General features: G+C 48.2%; 1 protein-coding gene across 1 annotated transcript; it reads right to left on the bottom strand.

Moving 5' to 3' along the window:
* Positions 1-7,353: 7,353 nt before the first annotated feature.
* PRPF19 (pre-mRNA processing factor 19) lies at positions 7,354-17,147 on the bottom strand. The gene is made up of 16 exons (XM_043872841.1): positions 16,908-17,147; positions 15,064-15,213; positions 14,794-14,870; positions 13,893-14,034; positions 13,737-13,810; positions 13,555-13,617; positions 12,654-12,695; positions 12,453-12,527; positions 12,035-12,110; positions 11,752-11,861; positions 10,593-10,748; positions 10,294-10,363; positions 9,996-10,081; positions 9,526-9,696; positions 9,292-9,397; positions 7,354-7,851 (listed from the first exon to the last, which is right to left on the bottom strand). The coding sequence occupies exons 1-16, from the start codon at positions 16,924-16,926 to the stop codon at positions 7,754-7,756; spliced, it is 1,515 nt and encodes a 504-aa protein (XP_043728776.1). The 5' UTR covers positions 16,927-17,147; the 3' UTR covers positions 7,354-7,753.
* Between the last annotated feature and the right edge of the window lie 213 nt (positions 17,148-17,360).

Raw genomic sequence — 17,360 nt, 5'->3', positions numbered from 1 at the left:
TTAAGAAAAATTCAATTCTGTCAAGTGTGACTCCATGCCCAGGCATTTCTGTAAGAGCGTTTTACCTAAAAGTGCTACTCTGTTGCAGCAGTAGGAAGACCAGATAGCCAGATCAGTCTTTTGAAGTAAACAACTATATTTATACACATGTATTTAAAAACGTTGAAATCATTGCTGAACTAATTTTTGTTTAAAGGCTATGCACAGAGGCCAAAAATAAAGTAAAAGCAAAACCTCTGGGAAGTGAAACCAGGTTCTATTCTGGGGATTTCTGCAGAAGCCTGGAGGTCCTGGCGTTCTGCTTTGATGAGCACACGGACCACAGATCAGCCCCGGGGCTGCCAGAGGCAGGGAGCTTCAAGACAGACTTCCCATCCAAGCTGGGACTCAGGGGGCCACATTCTCAGGCCAGAGAGCAGGAGAAACAAACCCACTAGGTGGAAGAGGACTACATGGGATCTTGCATATCTTGATAATGGTGATGAATGGATGGATGGATAAGAAAAAAAAATCTTCGCTGAGAATTAAGAGTACAATTCCCTCTTCTCTGGTCTAGATTTAGTCTAGGGCAGGGGTGAAGTCTCTCAAAAATTCAATCTGGAGAACATTCAAGGGCTGAATTTAACTTTAAGTGATCCCAGGGTAATAATTAAGGTAATCCCTGGGCTCAAGGATAAGCAGATGGAAATTTTGACAGAAAAAAAAAAAATGATTTCAGCCAAAGTCTGAAAGAATTCTCAGAGTCACAAACAAAACTAGAATTTCACAAGCCAAAAATCACAAGACACCATAAAAAAGAGTGAGAAGGCAAGGCTAACTGGGAATGTAATTGCAACACATTGATAAGGGATTACTAATGTTTATATATACATATAAACTGCTAAATATAAATATATATGCTTATATTTAAATATATAAAATATATTATATATAATATATAAATATATAATACATAAATATAAATATATTTATATATTTATAAATATACAAATATAAATATAAAAGTATATTTAAATATAATATTTATTATATATAATATATATCATATACATATCACATACATAATATATATTTATTATATATTTAAATATATTATATATTTAAATATTTATATTTAAATATATTAATAAAAATATTAAATATAAATATTTGTGTATATATGTATAAATATAAATAATATATAATTATATATTACATATTACATATATAATTATATATTATATATGATCATATTATATTATATATGATTATATATGATATATATGATTATAATATAACATAATATAATAATTATATATTACATATGTATATTATATTATAATAATCATATTATAACATTATATATTATATATTATATAATTTATGATATAATAAAATATAATATATCACAATAATATATTTTAATAATTGTAATATATATTATAATAATATAATATTACAATATACATATAATATATGATCCTATATAATATTATAATATTATAATATTATATAATATATTATTGTATATATTGAATATATATATTTATAATATATATTTACAAATAGATCAATATATAAAAATATATAATATATATAAATGTATATATAAATATATGTATAATATATTTAAATATATATATTTAAACTGCTACAAATCAACAGGAAAAAGAGAATCCAAATAGGAAAACAGGCATAGGTCTTTCGCAAAAGATAAACTCAAATGGCCTACAAGTGGATAAAAAGATGCTCAACCTTATTAGCAATCATGGATGTGAAAATAAACTTCAAGATGCTATTACAGGACTTCCCTGGTGCCACAGTGGATAAGAATCTGCTTGCCACTTTAAGGTACACAGGTTCAATCCCAGTCCAGGAATATTCCACATACTGCAGAGCAACTAAACCTGTGAGTCACAACTACTCAAGCCCATGTACCTAGAACCTGTGCTCTCCAACAAGAGAAGCCTCAGAAATGAGAAGCCTGGACAGTGAAACTAGAGAGTTGCCCCCACTCTCTGCAACTAGAGAAAGCCCACGTCCAGCAATGAAGACCCAGCGCTGCCAAAAATATATAAATATAGCAGTGATGCTATTATATATACACCCCTCAGATCCATCTGAGCCACCAGCAAAGCCCATGATAAACCACAATGGAAAAAATTATAAAAAAGAATATATAAATATATGTATAACTGAATCACTTTGCTGTACAGCAGAAATCAACACATTGTAAATTAACCACACTTGAATAAAATAAATTTTAAAAATTGTCATTACATATCATATATGATATACATATGATCTATATAATATATATGATATAGATATATATGATCTATATAATAAATCCTCCCTAGGTTAATATCCTAGGGAAAACCCTTGCACCAGAATGCTCACAGAAACATTATTTATAATTGCAAAATAACTGGAAATCTCTACGTCCATTATTGGGCTTCCCTGGTGGCACAGACTGTAATGAATCTGCCTGTAATACTCGAGACCTGGGTTTGATCCCTGGGTCAGGAAGATCCCCTGGAGGAGGGCATGGCCACCCGCTCCAGTATTCTTGCCTGGAGAATCCCCATGGACAGAGGAGCCTGGCAGGCTACAGTCCAAGGGGTCGCAAAGAATTGGGCACGACTGAGTGGCTAAGCACACACATGTCCATTATCAACATTAGGACATATAAGAGCAGTGTAGGGTATTCCTATATTGGGACTTTACATGTAAAGGATAACCTGTGCAAGTTTATCCCTTACAGGCTGGCCTCCCAGAAAAGGAGTTGGCCTCTTATCTCCATGGAATCCAGCCACTGCCAAGAACCTAAGGTGCTGATCATTACAAAGCTTGGACCCTGGCCCCTTAATTATGTCAGAGGAGGGCGCTGGTGCTTCTCCAACTATGAATGCAGTGAGTGAATCTTGCTGCCTGCTAGCCACATCAAACAGCTGCAACAGCATGCTTTCGACCCTAGATTCATGGTCATTTCAGGGGAAAGAGCTGGGACAACCACCCCCACCACTGCCTGAACCCAGCACAAACAAGGAGCTGGCAGATTAGGGCCAGAAGAAAGACTCTGCCACATCATAGTGTTACTGTATCCCTTCCCCTGGGGACAACAAAGGAGAAGCTATGCTTCCCAATCACCCGACTCAAGAGTACCTCAGCGGGATAGTGGGAGTCACTCCCCTGGAGCACCCTGCCCAGGATGAATGTGCCCTGGGAACCTGGCTGTCCCCATCCTCAGTGAATGCTATTCCAGCAACCTGGGGGGTAGTTCTGTTTGGCCACTTGCACTTGTTGGCAAAATAGTTAAGAACTACAGCTACGTGAGAAGTCTCTTGAGAGTCCCTTGGACAGCAAGGAGAGCAAAAAAGTCAGTTCTAAAGGAAATCAACCCTGAATATTCACTAGAAGGATTGTTGCTGAAGTTGAAGCTCCAATACTTAGGCCAACTGATGCAAAGAGCTGACTCATTGGAAAAGACCCTGATGCTGGGAAAGATTGAGGGCAGGAGGAGAAGGGGGTGACAGAGAATGAGGTAGTTGGATGGCATCACTGATTCAATGGACATGAATTTGAGCAAACTCTAGGAGATAGTGAAGAACAGGAACGCCTAGTGTGCTGTAGTCCATGGGGTTGCAAAGAGTCGGACATGACTTAGTGACTGAACAATAGCTGTGAGTGTCAGTACTGATAAGTCTCAAGAAGAATGTTGAGTGGATAAAGTCAAAGATTGCAAGCTGAATGATTGCAGTTATACAAAGTACAAAAGTCAGCAAAAAAAAAAAAAAAGGAAGAATAATAGATTGTGGCAAAATTATAAAAGCGAAGACATAGATAGTGGCATAAATATAAAACCCCATATCAGTGTAGGGTAGCAGTTTTCTCTGCCTGGTAGAAAGAAGGATGTGTTTGTGGAAGGGTGCACAGCGGGCCCTCAATGCTGTCTTTCCTAAGCTGGGTGGTGGGTACGAGGGTGTTTATTATCCTTTGAACAGAAAAGATATGTTTTAGACCCTTTTGAATGAATGTTTCACAGTTGAAATAAGAAGAAAAAAAAAAAAAACTTTTAAAACGTGGTTAAGACCTGTTCCAAATTTTGAAACTCTTCAGATGAGATCTTAAGACTTCAAGATGCTGATTGCGACTGGCTGTCTCCCAACCTGCCTTAACACAGTCTGTGGGGCATTTCCACACATCCTGCCCCCCGCTGCCCCCCACACTGTCTGTCTCCTGCCCCCGTCCCCGCTCCTTCCTCCCTCCTAATTTGGGCAAGGCAGTGGGGCTGCCAGAGCCTCTCCGTGCACCAGCCACCCCTATCCTGGGACAACCTAGGGAATTTTTACTTCTCTAAAATATGCCTATGTCAACCTCTCCCCAGATTTACCTGCCTTTCAAAACAGCTGCACCCCATCTTCTGCATTGGTACCTCTATCCGAAGTCTACAGCCCAGGGTCATATCACCTGCATGCTCCCACCTCCCTGCCTCATCACATTGCACCTTGTGTCACCAGAGCTTAATAAATGGAAGAGTTACAAATGAAGAAGGCCCTGTGGGGCCCCACTTTTATAACACAGGTGTGGATCCCAAGGCCACCAGGGCCAGCAGTGTCACTCCAGTGCAGACAAGAGCAAGGAAGAGAAGCAGCCAGCTATGGAGGTCTTCCCAGGAGGCACGTATCAGCTCAACAGCCCTGTTTGATTTGAGGCACTAATTGAGTTTTACAGACAGAAGGTATTAATAATCCATCACATGCTCTGTCATGTCCGACTCTTCGGAACTCCATGGACTATAGCCCGCCAGGCTCCTCTGTCTATGGGATTCTCCAGGCAAGAATACTGGAGTGGGTTGCCATGCCCTCCTCCAGGTGATATTGCCGACCCAGAGATTGAATCTGCACCTCCTGTGTCTCCTACGTTGCAAGCAGATTCTTTGCTGCTTGAGTCATTGGGGAAGCCCACACCTGCAGAAGCAGACATGAAGACCAAAGTCATAGAAAGCTGTAATACTGGGATTCAAACCTGGCTTCTGACACCAAAAAGGTGAAAGTGAAAGTCGCTCAGTCGTGTCCGACTCTGCGACCCCATGGACTCATGGAATTCTCCAGGCGAGAATACTGGAGTGGGTAGCCTTTCCCTTCTCTAGGGGATCTTCCCAACCCAGGGATCAAACCCATGTCTCCTGCATTGCAGGCGGATTCTTCACCAACTGAGCCACAAGGGTTAAGGCCTGACACCAGAGCCCACACCTAACCACAGCCCTACACTCCTGGAACACCACAGAGCTGCCTGCTCCTGTCTCAGCTGACGCTAGGGCAGCCAGCTGTCTCTGAAGCCAGTTTACAATCCCAGCTCTACTATAATACTTAGTTTTCTGTCTGTGGAATGCAGATGATAGCGCCTGACTGGTGCTGAGAGCTGGGTCCTGGTGCCTCTGTTACCGGGGAGACTAGTGTAACTACAGCGCCCCCAGGTGGCTGTCTTGGTCAGTGCCCCAAGGCTGAGCAACCTTCGACAGCAGAGGCACAGGGGTGCGTGTGGGGACTGGGTCCTCATGCATGGACAGGTCTAGATGGATCGTCAAAGGGCTAAAGTTCACATAGAATGCAGTAAGCATGAATTACAAAAATTCATGAGCCTAATGACAGGAGCCCAGAAAAGACGAGCCTCTTACAATCTATCAATTGAGACCCAATTCCAAAAGATGCACCTTCAAGGCAATGAGCTGAAATCTAGACATGGCAGGAATGACAGCTCCCATTCCATTTTGGCTGAAATAACAGTCTGTCATCCATCCCCACCCTCCCCCTTCCTCCCACCACTTCGTCTTTTGTGTTCTGAGGAGAGACAGAGTCAGCTTCTGGGCTTTGTTTGAAGCCCCAGAGCTGAAACTGTCTGCCTCTTTGCAGCAATGAATTTGAATGCCAGCAGAGTATAGGGTGCTGCCTTCAAGGAGATTAAAACCTAAGTTTTAATAGTTAAAAGATAAATGAATAAACACCTCCAAGGTAACATGAGGACACTCTCCTGGCAGGCAGGGACCCCAGGGAGAGTAAACAGCAGAGCAGGCAGAAGTAAAAGCTGCAGCAGCAGTTAAAATATGTGCAGCATGCACCGCATTCATCAGTCCAAACACTGCTCACACACTAACCTACTTAAGCCTTGTTGTTTAGTGGCTAAATTGTGTCTGACTCTTTGAGACCCCATCTCTAGCCTGCCAGGCTCCTCTGTCCAGGGGGTTTCCCAGGCAAGAATACTGGAGAGGGTTGCCATTTCCTTCTCCAGGGGATCTCCCCAAACCCGGGGATTGAACCTGAGTCTCCTGCATCAGCAGGTGGATTCTTTACCACTGAGAGAGCAACCAGGGAAGCCCACCTCAGCCTTCCAACATCCTAGTAAGTACACTAATCTTAACGGACACTAAACAGAGACAAATTAATCAATTTGTCTGTGGCCTTACTCTACTTAGTGCCAAAGCCCGGAGTCTGTCCCCAGGCTTGCAGAGCCCACCTTCTAGGCTGGACTGCCAAGGTGCCTGAGGCCCCATGGGGGTGCAGGAAGCTGCCCAGTTGCTGGACAACTAAAGGCAAGGTTGTTTCAGGCATAAAATGAACAAAATGTCATCTCACATTCTTTCCCCCCCACGTTCCACTGGGACCGCTCTTCGAAAGGGTACTGATGACCTCCCAAGGCCATACCCAGTGGCACCACACTCCAGTCATGCTGGCTTCCCGAACCTGCAGCATGCATCTTGACCTTGATCTTCCAGCCTCGGAACCTTCCCTCAACTGCAACACTCCTCCCCTTTAGCTCCCATCAGTCACCCTCCAGCTTATCATCTAGAAGAGGCCCTTCTTGACCATCCAAAGCAGCTACACAGATACCCTACCTTAATTCCCCAACCACAGGGGGTGTGAGTTCCCTGACATTCTGCTAATTTACTGTTTGCTGGCCTGGGTCCTCCTGGACCAGTTTGACTTCTAATCTTCAAATACCAGAGTCATAGAAACATTTCTGATTAAGGCCAGTTGAGACAGATTTCCTGCCACCTTGGACTGAAGGACTGAGGACGTCCTGAGAGATGGGCAGCTCTGTGGCAGCGAGATCCTCAGAACTCTCCCCTTCCACTTCCAGGCTCACATGGGAGCCATCCCACAAGGCAGGTGACATGAAACCCTATAAATCACAAAGTCAAGGCCTGCAGAGATGTGGAAGAATCATTCTGGCAAATGGCTTGTAGATTATTTTTTAATTTCTGTTGTCCAATTAAAGAAACAACAGAACGACAGGCATCCTGGTGGTCGAAGTCCTATTTGGTGCTCCCTCCCCTTGATTACTCCCCGCTACAAACAGACACAGGAAGGTGGCTATGTTTGTTGTTTTCTTTTTTTAATGAAACTAGAGCGCTGCTTACAAAAACCTGCCTGAGCCCTCAGCCCAGCCCCTTCACAGTTCCCTTGGCTCAGCCTCTCCCCAACTCACGGGAACCAGAACACGGTGGGTGTGGAACAGCCATCAACTCCATCAACTCCTCGCGGAGAGAGGCCCTGGGGCCGACCCTGAGCCCTCAGTGGGTGACGGATGAGGGTGGTCCATGCCACTGCGGCTCTCAGGCCACCACCGGGACCAGAGTGAAATGATGCGAGTGTTCCACCCCATACACCCCCCACCCCCCCCAGTAGTCTCTTCTCCCCTGCCCCCCACCCCCACCCCTAATGCTATCCCCACTACTGAGACGAGGCCCCACTCCGGTCCAGAGAGCTGCCGCCTACAGGCTGTAGAATTTGAGGCTCCGGTCCATTCCTGTGGAAGCAATGAACTTGGCGTGGTGCCCGAAGGCCACCCCCGTGGTCAGGCCACTGTGCTCTGTGGAGAGACAAGACAACAGTGAGGAGGCTTTTCCTCTTTGGGGTCTCAGCATCAACCCCTGATGACACGCTCTCCACCCATCCCTGTGACCTGTATGTAAACCCCCGAGGCTAGAGCTCTAGGGTGACCCACACGGCACTGAGCTCCAGAGCCTCCCTGGGGCTGGCCCGTGGCAGGCACTGTGTGTGGCTAGGCTGAGTGAACACAGGAACACCAGTCCCCCACCACATAAGCTTTCGGGGGCAGCTACAAATCGGCTCTGCCTGGCTCAGTTCCAAGTCTGAGAACTGACAGGAAGCTGGACTTGTTGGTACTTAGTTCTAAGTCCCTGTGTGTAACTAGAACAGTCTTATCAGCTTGTTCTAGCTCACATGGAAAGCTGGGCTCCTGGCACAGGGCAGGGCTGGGTCAGGGGCAGAAGACATCAGGCAACCCTCCTCGCTGGGCTCAGGTAGTTCATGGACATCAGGGCAAATTCCCAGGATCACAGCTGGCCCACCAGCTCCCCACTCTAAAGCTGCCCTGTGCTTCCAGCCTGCCACTCCACTGACTCTGCTCCAAATCAAGGCACTGGGGCCCAGGGAAGGTGAAAACCCATGGGCCAAACCATCAGGCCTGGCCACCTCTGGGACACACACTGAGGAGAATCTGGGGTGGGAGAAGGTGCTTGTGCCCCGCCCACCACCCGCTAATGAGAACAAGAACTTCATTAACAAAGATGGCAGCAGCTGCCATTCGTTCAGTTCCTGAGGGTGCAAGAGGCACCCTGTCCCCATGCAGGCCACCTCCAAGGCACCGGCCGGCACAATATGCAAAGCAGTGTCAATACGCCCTTTTAAAGATGAAGGAACTACAGTTCCAAAAGGTAAAGTCATGTACCAGACACCACACAACTATCAGGAGGTGCCAACTTTGTTGAGGTGGTATTTGCATATAATGTACGCACATTCTCCTATATACTTTAAGTCATCTCTAAATAACTTATAATTACTAACACAACACAAATTCTATGCAAATAGTTTTAATTTTTTTGCAAATAGTTTTAAATATAATGTAAATGCTACATGAATAGTTGCCAGTGTGCAGGCAACTCGAGTTCTGCTTTTTGGAACTTTCTGGATTTTTTTCCTCCCACAAATATTTTTGATCCACAGTTGGTTGAGTCTGTGGAGAATCCACTGTACTATTTCTCCAGAGAAGTTAAGTGGCTTGCCCAGTGTCACAAAGCTGCAAGTGGCAGCTAGCATTTAAAGTCAGGCAGTCTGACTCCTGAGTTCCTTGTCTTAGCCACTAAATTCTACTGCCTCAGAGAGTGATTAAAAGCGGCCTTGGCAAATGCATGCCTGCCACTAGAAACCCCTAACCTAGTGATATTTCCCCCACTTTCTTCTGGGCCAGAGCACCCAGAGACCTCAGGATCTTAGGGCAAGCCTCTACCTGTAAAGTGAAGAATCTCTGTCCACTGTTTGCAGATGTAGATCTGGACATCGGTGCCGCCAAGGGCCAGGTAAGTACCGCTCTGGTCAAAGATCAATGACTTCACCTGCCAGAATCAGGAAAGAAGTCACATGAGAGGAAGCAGAAACTATAGGCAATTCGGGAAATACAGAGGCAGTTTAGAGTTAATTCATTGACAAATGAGGAGGAGGGGTGACAGAGAAAGGGGTATACCTCAAAGTTATTATCCAGTTGCAACGTCTTAAAGTTCTTAAGTTTGCGCAGATCCCAGAGTTTAACAGAGGAGTCATCAGCTGCCGTAGCCAGGTAGTAGCCGTTCTCCGAGAAGGCAATGCTGGTGATGGGGCCCGAGTGGCCGGGGAAGTTGGCCACATTGGTGCGCTCCTGCAGTTGGGGAGTAGGGAGTAAAATGTCACCCACTGGTCACAAGAAAGAAAATGGAGCTCAGACAACTCCCACTCCTGAGATGTCCTCCACCCTCAGGGAGAACAACCAGCAGGAAGAACAGGGGTGGACGCCCAGCCCAGGACCCCCAGACTACACCTACTGTGTGTCACACACACAGCCCCTGTCTCCCCACTCTCGGGACACCCGTGGGGGCAAGGTGCCATAAGCACTTCATCACACCACACAGGGGCAAGAGCTCCAACCCTGGGCTGCAGACAGGGACGGCCATGTCCTACCTTCAAGTCCCAGATCTTGATCTGAGAGTCCATGGTTCCTGTCCCGAAAATGAGTCCATCAGGGTGGAACTGCGCACAGGTGAGAGCTGTGGGGGGAGACAGACGGGCGGTCAGAGCCTGCCCTCAGGATACTAAGCACAGCAAAGGTAGGCTCCTGCTCACTGGGCCAGCACGTGCCCGGCACTCAGCAAGCACCCGCAGCATGTACTTTTCAGAACAAACGAGCAACAACTAAATAAAACACTAAAGTAAACAATACACAGCGAATGAAGAGCCCAGCACTCAGGAGACAACTTACAGCAGCCAGAGGTCTCATCGGTCACCTTGGTGAGCACACGTCCTGTCTGGATGTCAGAGAAGGCCCAGTACTGGAAAAACAGTGACAGCAGAGCCGGTGAGACCGCGGGTCCCCAGGTTCTGACGCCCCTCAGGAAGGCAGGGACCCTGCTCGGGCAGACCTTGGCAAGGTCATCCCCTCTCTGTAGAGAGGAATACTCTCTCCGGGGTCTGGGGACCCAGCTGGGTAAGATGTTTCCTCCTCCCAGGATGCCTGAGTTTGGGGACCAGAGGCCTCTTTGGGCCTGGCTGGGATGATACCTGGTCATCAGAGGAGCTCAGGAGATAGTCACCAGTGGCGTGGAGGCTGAGGCCTGTCACAGCGCTCTCGTGGGCACGAACAACCTGTACGCATGAGGCGTTCGGAACCGACCAAATCCTGATAGTAGCATCGGGGGAGGCAGAAAACACCAACTCCTAAAAGGAGAGCAAAGAGGCAGATTATCAGAGACAGAAGAGATGGACCACAATCATCTTGCAAAAGGGGACTGGGGATGGCCACAGCCCTACTGGGCCTGGAACCTTCCATCCACCCAACAATGCTTGAGTGGGCCAAAGGGTAAACGCTATTAGGATGGGAAATTAAACAGCATTTGGCCAAGTGGAGGAGGCCCTGCCATCTAGTGGTAAAAAGGATTAGTGAACCAGAGGGAAACCGTCCATCCCTTTCCCAGGACCAGAGAGATATACACCTAGGGCAATTCAGAAACTGAATGTTTAATTCCATTTTATTTAAATAGCCACATGTAGTTAATGGCTCCTGTCTAGGGCAGCACAAGTCTGAGCAGTAGCAGACCTGGAAGGGGTTGTGAAGGCATGTCCTAAGCATCCCACACTTAAGGATGTCAGGGCCAAGTTAATTCTCAGAAAAACTGGTGACAAGGAGAGAACTCACATAGTGTCACCAACCTATTATTTTGGTTAGTTAGGACATTGAAACCTGTAAGGTAAAACCAACTACCATCTTCCATCAACATAACTGCATAAGAGAAATAACATACTAACACGCTCAGCATTAAGTTTCCACCCCTGGCCTAGAGGACTGTGGGAATCGACCTATCCATCCCCCTCATACTCAAGGGGCAGAATTTTGTTGAATTTTGTGCTCTGCAGTTTCTATTCTAAAATAGCGTAGAGATTCTTCCTTCCCTAACATAAAACTTTTCAATATGCTTTTCAAACTATACATTTCCTTTCTTCCCTGGTTTGAAGGCCACTGTTTCAGGAGTTCTGACACAGAGTAGTGGGCAACCCCATGACCCCAAACCTGGCCCTGAACTGCCAGTGCTGAAGAGTTGGCACTCTCAGGCCCGTGTCACTTCACCAAGGAGGCAACAGGGGCGGGGGACTGGTTCTGGGCCCTTACACCACGGAAACAGGGCGCAGGAATGAGGGCTGAGGGTGTTAGGGGAGCACTTACCTGGGAAGGGTGAAAGACCACGCTGGTGACCTTCTTGGTATGGCCTTTGAGGGTGGCCAAAATCTGCTCAGAACTCTTGTCAAAGACGACGACATTCTTATCCGCCCCACCTGGAGGGGACCAAAATGAGATCCCAAAATGAGTCAGGTCCCCAGGCCCCTCTGCCAAAGGTTCTTTTGTCCCCAGACCCACACGGAGGACAGGAGTGGGCACCCTCCTTGCTGTCCTCCTCCCACCCTTCCCCAACCCTCCTCTCGGCTTGGTGGGCTGGGCCCGCTCTTACCAGTGAGGATCTTGTTGGTGTCGGAGGGGCAGAGGTCCAGGGCCAGGATCCCGGGAATGCTAGCACTGTGCAGCCCCTGTGCAGAAGAAGCCACATCAAACCCAGTCACGGCTGAATCAAGGGAGGCCACAAAGCCACTCAACAGACCCGGCCCCGGCCCCAGCCCCAGCCCTGGGGAACAAGAGTGACTTCTGTTCCTCGTCTATTGTGCTTGGCTTTCTGCCCAGATGCAGCAACTCCCTCAGTGACGATGGGGAAAGCCACAGCCGGGCAGGAGGAGAAACCCTGACAACTCAGCGGCCAAGGTGAGAAACAGAGGGGGCCAGAGGCCCTGGACAATGCTCCATGCTGGCCTGCCCCACCCTGGAAGTAGCCCGGAGGACCCTGTCTCCCAAGTCTGCGGGAACGAGCCACTCACCACATGTGATGCCACCTGCCGGTATTTGCTGAGCTCTTCTGGCTTCACCAGCTCCTCAGGCACAGTCTTCCCTCTCTGAGAAAAAGAAAAAGCCCCCAAGAAGTTAGTGGGTGCAGCAATTAATTGGCCATCCCCTCTCCTCCTAAGGGAACCACCAGCTCCTCCAGGTCAGCTCTGGGCCCTGGCCCTGAGAGGACTCACCTTCTTCCGCTCCGTGGTGAGCACGGTGGCCTTGTCTTGAAGCTGGGGGAGAGGGGAATAAGCTCAATGTGAGACAAATTTATTTGCCAGAAAAAAGCACAGTGAATGGTGGTCACATCTACACTTTCATAAGCCATCACCAAGAAATCATCAACTGCCAGGCTCTGTGCTAAAGGCTTCCGTGCATTATCTCTTTTCACATTCACTCCAACCTTATGAGGTGGGTGTTGATGACTATTTCTCAGAGGAGGAAACTGAGCCTCAGAGCAGTGCAGTCACTTGCCCAGGGCCACAGAGGCAATAGCTGGCAGGGCTCCCAGACCATGCCTGTGCCACTAAGGTGGGAGCTGAGATGCTAACAAGCTGCATGGCTTGGAAAAGACACAAACTATCAACTGGTACTAAGAAGGATCCCAAGTCACACAGCAGAGGACACAGAATCAGGGGCCAGCTATGTCTCTTGTGAGCTGTGCTTCTGAGTCTGAATCTACAGATTCTTCATCCATAAAATCAAAGTGATAATTCTTGTACTGTCTTCTTCAGAAAATAAAAAAACATGTAACAAAATGCTATAATATCTGTAAAGAACCCTAATAAAAGCAACAAACTGTACTTAATAATTAAAATCTTTAAAATTCCTACAAGTCCACAGAGTAGGTACTATCATCCTCACTTTAGTAGCAAGGGAAATTAGACATAGGATTAGTTAAGTCAGCCCAAGGTCATAAAGCTGATAACTGGGGACATCAAAACACAAAGCCAGGCAGCATGGTTGAGTGTGTGCTCTGTACGACTCCACTCCATCTCCAAATGGATGGGGTTTTTTACTAATATTCAACTCCAGGCAAATAGTGAAAGGGACAGTCCATCAGCTTTCCCACCAAGCGAGAGCATGACGTACCTTCTGAATAATCTCAGGAGTCATTCCCACCAGTTCGCCCAAATCCATTGGCTCGCCTGCACCCTGAAGAGAACAAGGAGGAAGGTGAGAGGAGCGTGGAATGCCCTCCTTCTCCCTTGCAAAGGAGGCCGCATGGGCCACCACGCACACTCCACTGCTGGCGGGGCTGAGAGGACACTCACCACAACACTTGGCTGGGAGCTTGGCACAGCCTGGGGCACAATGAGACCGGCCTGAGGTTTCAGGGTCGCCAGAGCTGAGAGAGAAGACAATGTTAGGGATGGCTATTACGAAACAGGCCTGCCCCACAGTGGGGGATGGTAGGCTGGAGGCTGTACCTTCTCGGGCAGCAGTGACTTCCTTGGTGAGACGGGCAATGACACGGCAGGCGGCATCGTGCTGGTACAGAGCGTGGGAGAGCTCCTGGCGGGTGGTCTGCAGCTGCTGGCGCAGGGTGAAGCTGTGCAGCATGACCGCATCCTAGGAGAGGGAGACGCCACAGTGAGAGGGCGGAGAGGCGTGGGGAGCACCCAGCAGAGGAGTCAGCCCTTGATTAAGAGGACGCTGCCTCCAACCCCGGGGCCTAGACCGGTATCAAGTGACCCAAGCAAGATCTGAGTGACCCTGAACTCGCGAGCAGACGCTCCCAAGCTCCTCACCGTGCCAAACCCTGGGCACACAGACAGGAAAGGGAGCCAGCTCTTCCCACCCGTCTTCTCTAATTTACCGGCACATCTCCGGCGTCATGCCGTCACCTCACCAGAAAGGAATAAAAACACTACAGCTGCTGTTTATTGATTGCTCTCATTGTGTCAGGCACTGAGCCAGACAGTCCTCAAGATGCAGTCCTTGACTCATTCATATTTAGAGCACCTACTGTGTACCTGGTTCTCACTGCTGGGGCTCTAACAATGAGTAATACAAGTCCCAGACATTATGAAGCTTATACTCTAATCTTACTCTGATTCTCTCAAAATCCTGAGAAACAGGTACGAATCCATGCAATATGGTCGGGAAAACCAGGACTTGGATACTTGCTAAGGGACATGCCAAGTGGGCAACAGAGCAGAGGGTGGAGCCCAGATCTGCGTGACATTAACAACCAGGTCCCTCCTCTGCTCTCACCTTCCCCTCAAAACAGAAAATGAGGTTCCATCCCTCCCATCCCCACCCATGTCCTAGTCCAGTGATCCCCTCTTTTCAAGTGGGAAAGATATCAATTCTCTTCCAGGGACTCACCCACTCGTCCTGCAAGGCTTTCAGAATGGCTGGGATGCTCGTGGCTGAGGGAGGCTTGGGCCGGATTGGGTGAGCAACTGCCAAGAGAGACAAAGTGGGTGTGAAAACCCATGACCTAGGGCATGCTGGCCCTCCCACACTCTTTCCCCTTCAACACTAACAGACCACCGTCTCCGCCCCCGACTCCCATGTGCTGTGCACCCACCACCCTTCCCACCTTCCCAGGCTCTAGGCTAGGACAGCCCTTGACTGAGGCTGGCCAGCAGGCACCTTTGATATCAATGAGCTGCTCCTCAGACAGAGGCTGGTTGTTGATGGGATCTGTGCCATTCTCTGCAATATACTTCTCAATGAGTCGCCTCTCATACACATGATTAGAGACAGGGGACACACAGGGGTGTTCTGGCACTTCATTGGAGACTGTGGAGAAAAGGCAGGTGGTGAGCCTGGGGTGGCGACAGGGACCCTGGGCCAAGGCTATGCTTCACCTTTGGCTGGCCTCCCCAAGACCTTGCCTCCCTACACTCAGCTAACAGGAATCAAGACATGACACCAAGCCAGTTCTAGATTGTACCCACAATGCTTTCCAGCCACTTAACTAGCTTCTCCATCAGTCTCTGACAGTCAGGTAGTCAACAAATAATTGCTGCAAGACTACTAAATGCTAAGCACCTAGGGAGCTGTCAATAATCCCTGCCCATCTCATTTTTGAACAAAAACACTTAGGCACCCATAATATAGCAGGACAGGGAGATACACACGAAGCCATTCAAGTCTCAGGCTAGGGCCTTGATGGAGTCTCAGACAAATTACAAAGCGATGTGATAAGTGGTACGATAACAAAGTATTTATACGGTGTTTACTAGGTGCCAAGCTCCACTGTAAACACTTTCTACTGATGAAATCATCCTCACCACGCCCCAATGGAAGTGTCCATTTACACCCCTGAGGATCAGGATTGTAGTTGCTCTCTGACTTGGTGCTAGGCAAATGCTCAGTAAACATCTAACAGACCAGCGAATGACGTGGAGTTGAGGGATACTGAAAAGACCTTCCTCAGGACTGAAACAATGAATGTGAAAATACTCTGCACACTGTCATTTCTTTAACGCTTAAGGATTCTTTTTCTAGTCACATTTCCCTTCACTCTTTCTCTCCTTTGTTTTGGGTTTATGGGGAGGTTCTGAGAAGAGTCAAGGGCTTGAGAGTTAGGAAACCGACAGAGAAAAGGATGAGAAACTAACAACCTGATGAACAACCAGAATGCAAAACACCCACTCGCCTCAATAACATATCCAAAGGAAAGACAGGACAAGGCATTTGAAAAAAGCATGGATTCAGGGTCAGAGAACCTGGCTCCGTCACACAGCTCTGCCACTAACTAGCTGTACTGTTTTACAAAAACCACATTTCTCCTTGAAGCTTACATCCTTATCTGTAAAACCTGATCTTTATTTCTGCTTTGGAGAATTCCTGTGGGGGCATAACGACTTTGCAGTCTTGCAAGCGTGCTGTAAACCAACAGAGGCTTTTCCAAATGTGCAACTGTTTTCATCAGCCCTACAGGGTGAGGCTGGTTTGGCTCCCAGGCCTGTCACCACCTCCAACAACTCACTGTGCGACCTTCGCAAAATGCAGAAGCTCTGCCTACGCAAGCGGGGCCTCAGACAACACATCCAGTGCCAAGGCCTTTATTTTTGTAGTTGGGGAAACTGAGGACCGCATCCCGGCGCCAGATCACAAAGTCAACTGGAGGCGGATCCTGCACAAGCTGGCTTCCTGATTCCTACAGGAGAGCTCTTTCCCCTGCACCACCAGCTCCCCGCTATCCAAGCCTCAGATCCACTGCGCAAACGAGGTGGGTTGCCTCTGTGCAGCCTGCGACAATGCGCTGGAGACGTTATGTAAACTATGAAGCGCTGCGCAAATTGACCTCACGCTGGAGGAGGAAGACCCCCCCCAACCCCGCCCCGGGCTGACAGGCCGCCGCCCTGCCTCCCCAGAGCCCCGTTTTTCAGGTCCGGCCCCGACCCCAGCGCCGCAGAGGCGCGCAGATCCTCACGCTCGGCTCTCCGGCCTCCAGCGCCCCGCGAGCGGCCGCAGCCGATACTCACTAGAGCAGATCAGAGACATGGCGCCCTCGCTGCACTCCGAGGCTCCTCACACTGGGCTCCGGGATCAGCTTCTGGGCCCCCGCGGGACACTTCCAGTTTCCTCGCTGCTTCCAGACGCTCCGCTGCGAGCGGGGAGCTGCCCCGCGGAGCGATGCTCGCGAAGGGCTTCACGTGGGAGTGTGGCCAGTCGCGCGCCTCAGCCTCCAGAATTTAACGGAAACTGTCCTTTCCCATAATGCAATCAGGCAGGAAAGGGCGCGCCAGGAAATACTCGGCTATTTCCGGGCCCTCTCGGCTAGTTTCGTAAAGCTCCAATGGATGGGAGAGGAGATTGGAAACTACATTTCCCTTAACGCACTGGGACCTTAAAGCCAATCAATTTAGCTACACTCTTTTGAGCCAGGGGCGGTGCATCGACCGTCTTGCAAATATTAGAGTATGTGAGAATTTTTT

Source organism: Cervus elaphus, chromosome 2 (assembly GCF_910594005.1).
Source record: "Cervus elaphus chromosome 2, mCerEla1.1, whole genome shotgun sequence".
Classification (NCBI taxonomy): domain Eukaryota; kingdom Metazoa; phylum Chordata; class Mammalia; order Artiodactyla; family Cervidae; genus Cervus; species Cervus elaphus.
Note: the sequence above shows the minus strand (reverse complement) of the source record. Positions and strands in the feature narration are given on the sequence as shown.

Excerpts from the sequence above, each read along its gene's own strand:
- PRPF19 (XM_043872841.1), bottom strand. Across the intron at positions 12,111-12,452 it reads GGCAGGTGGCATCACATGTG|GGGCTGCACAGTGCTAGCAT; the intron begins GTGAGTGGCTCG and ends TCTTCTGCACAG. Across the intron at positions 7,852-9,291 it reads AGAGATTCTTCACTTTACAG|AGCACAGTGGCCTGACCACG; the intron begins GTAGAGGCTTGC and ends GTCTCTCCACAG.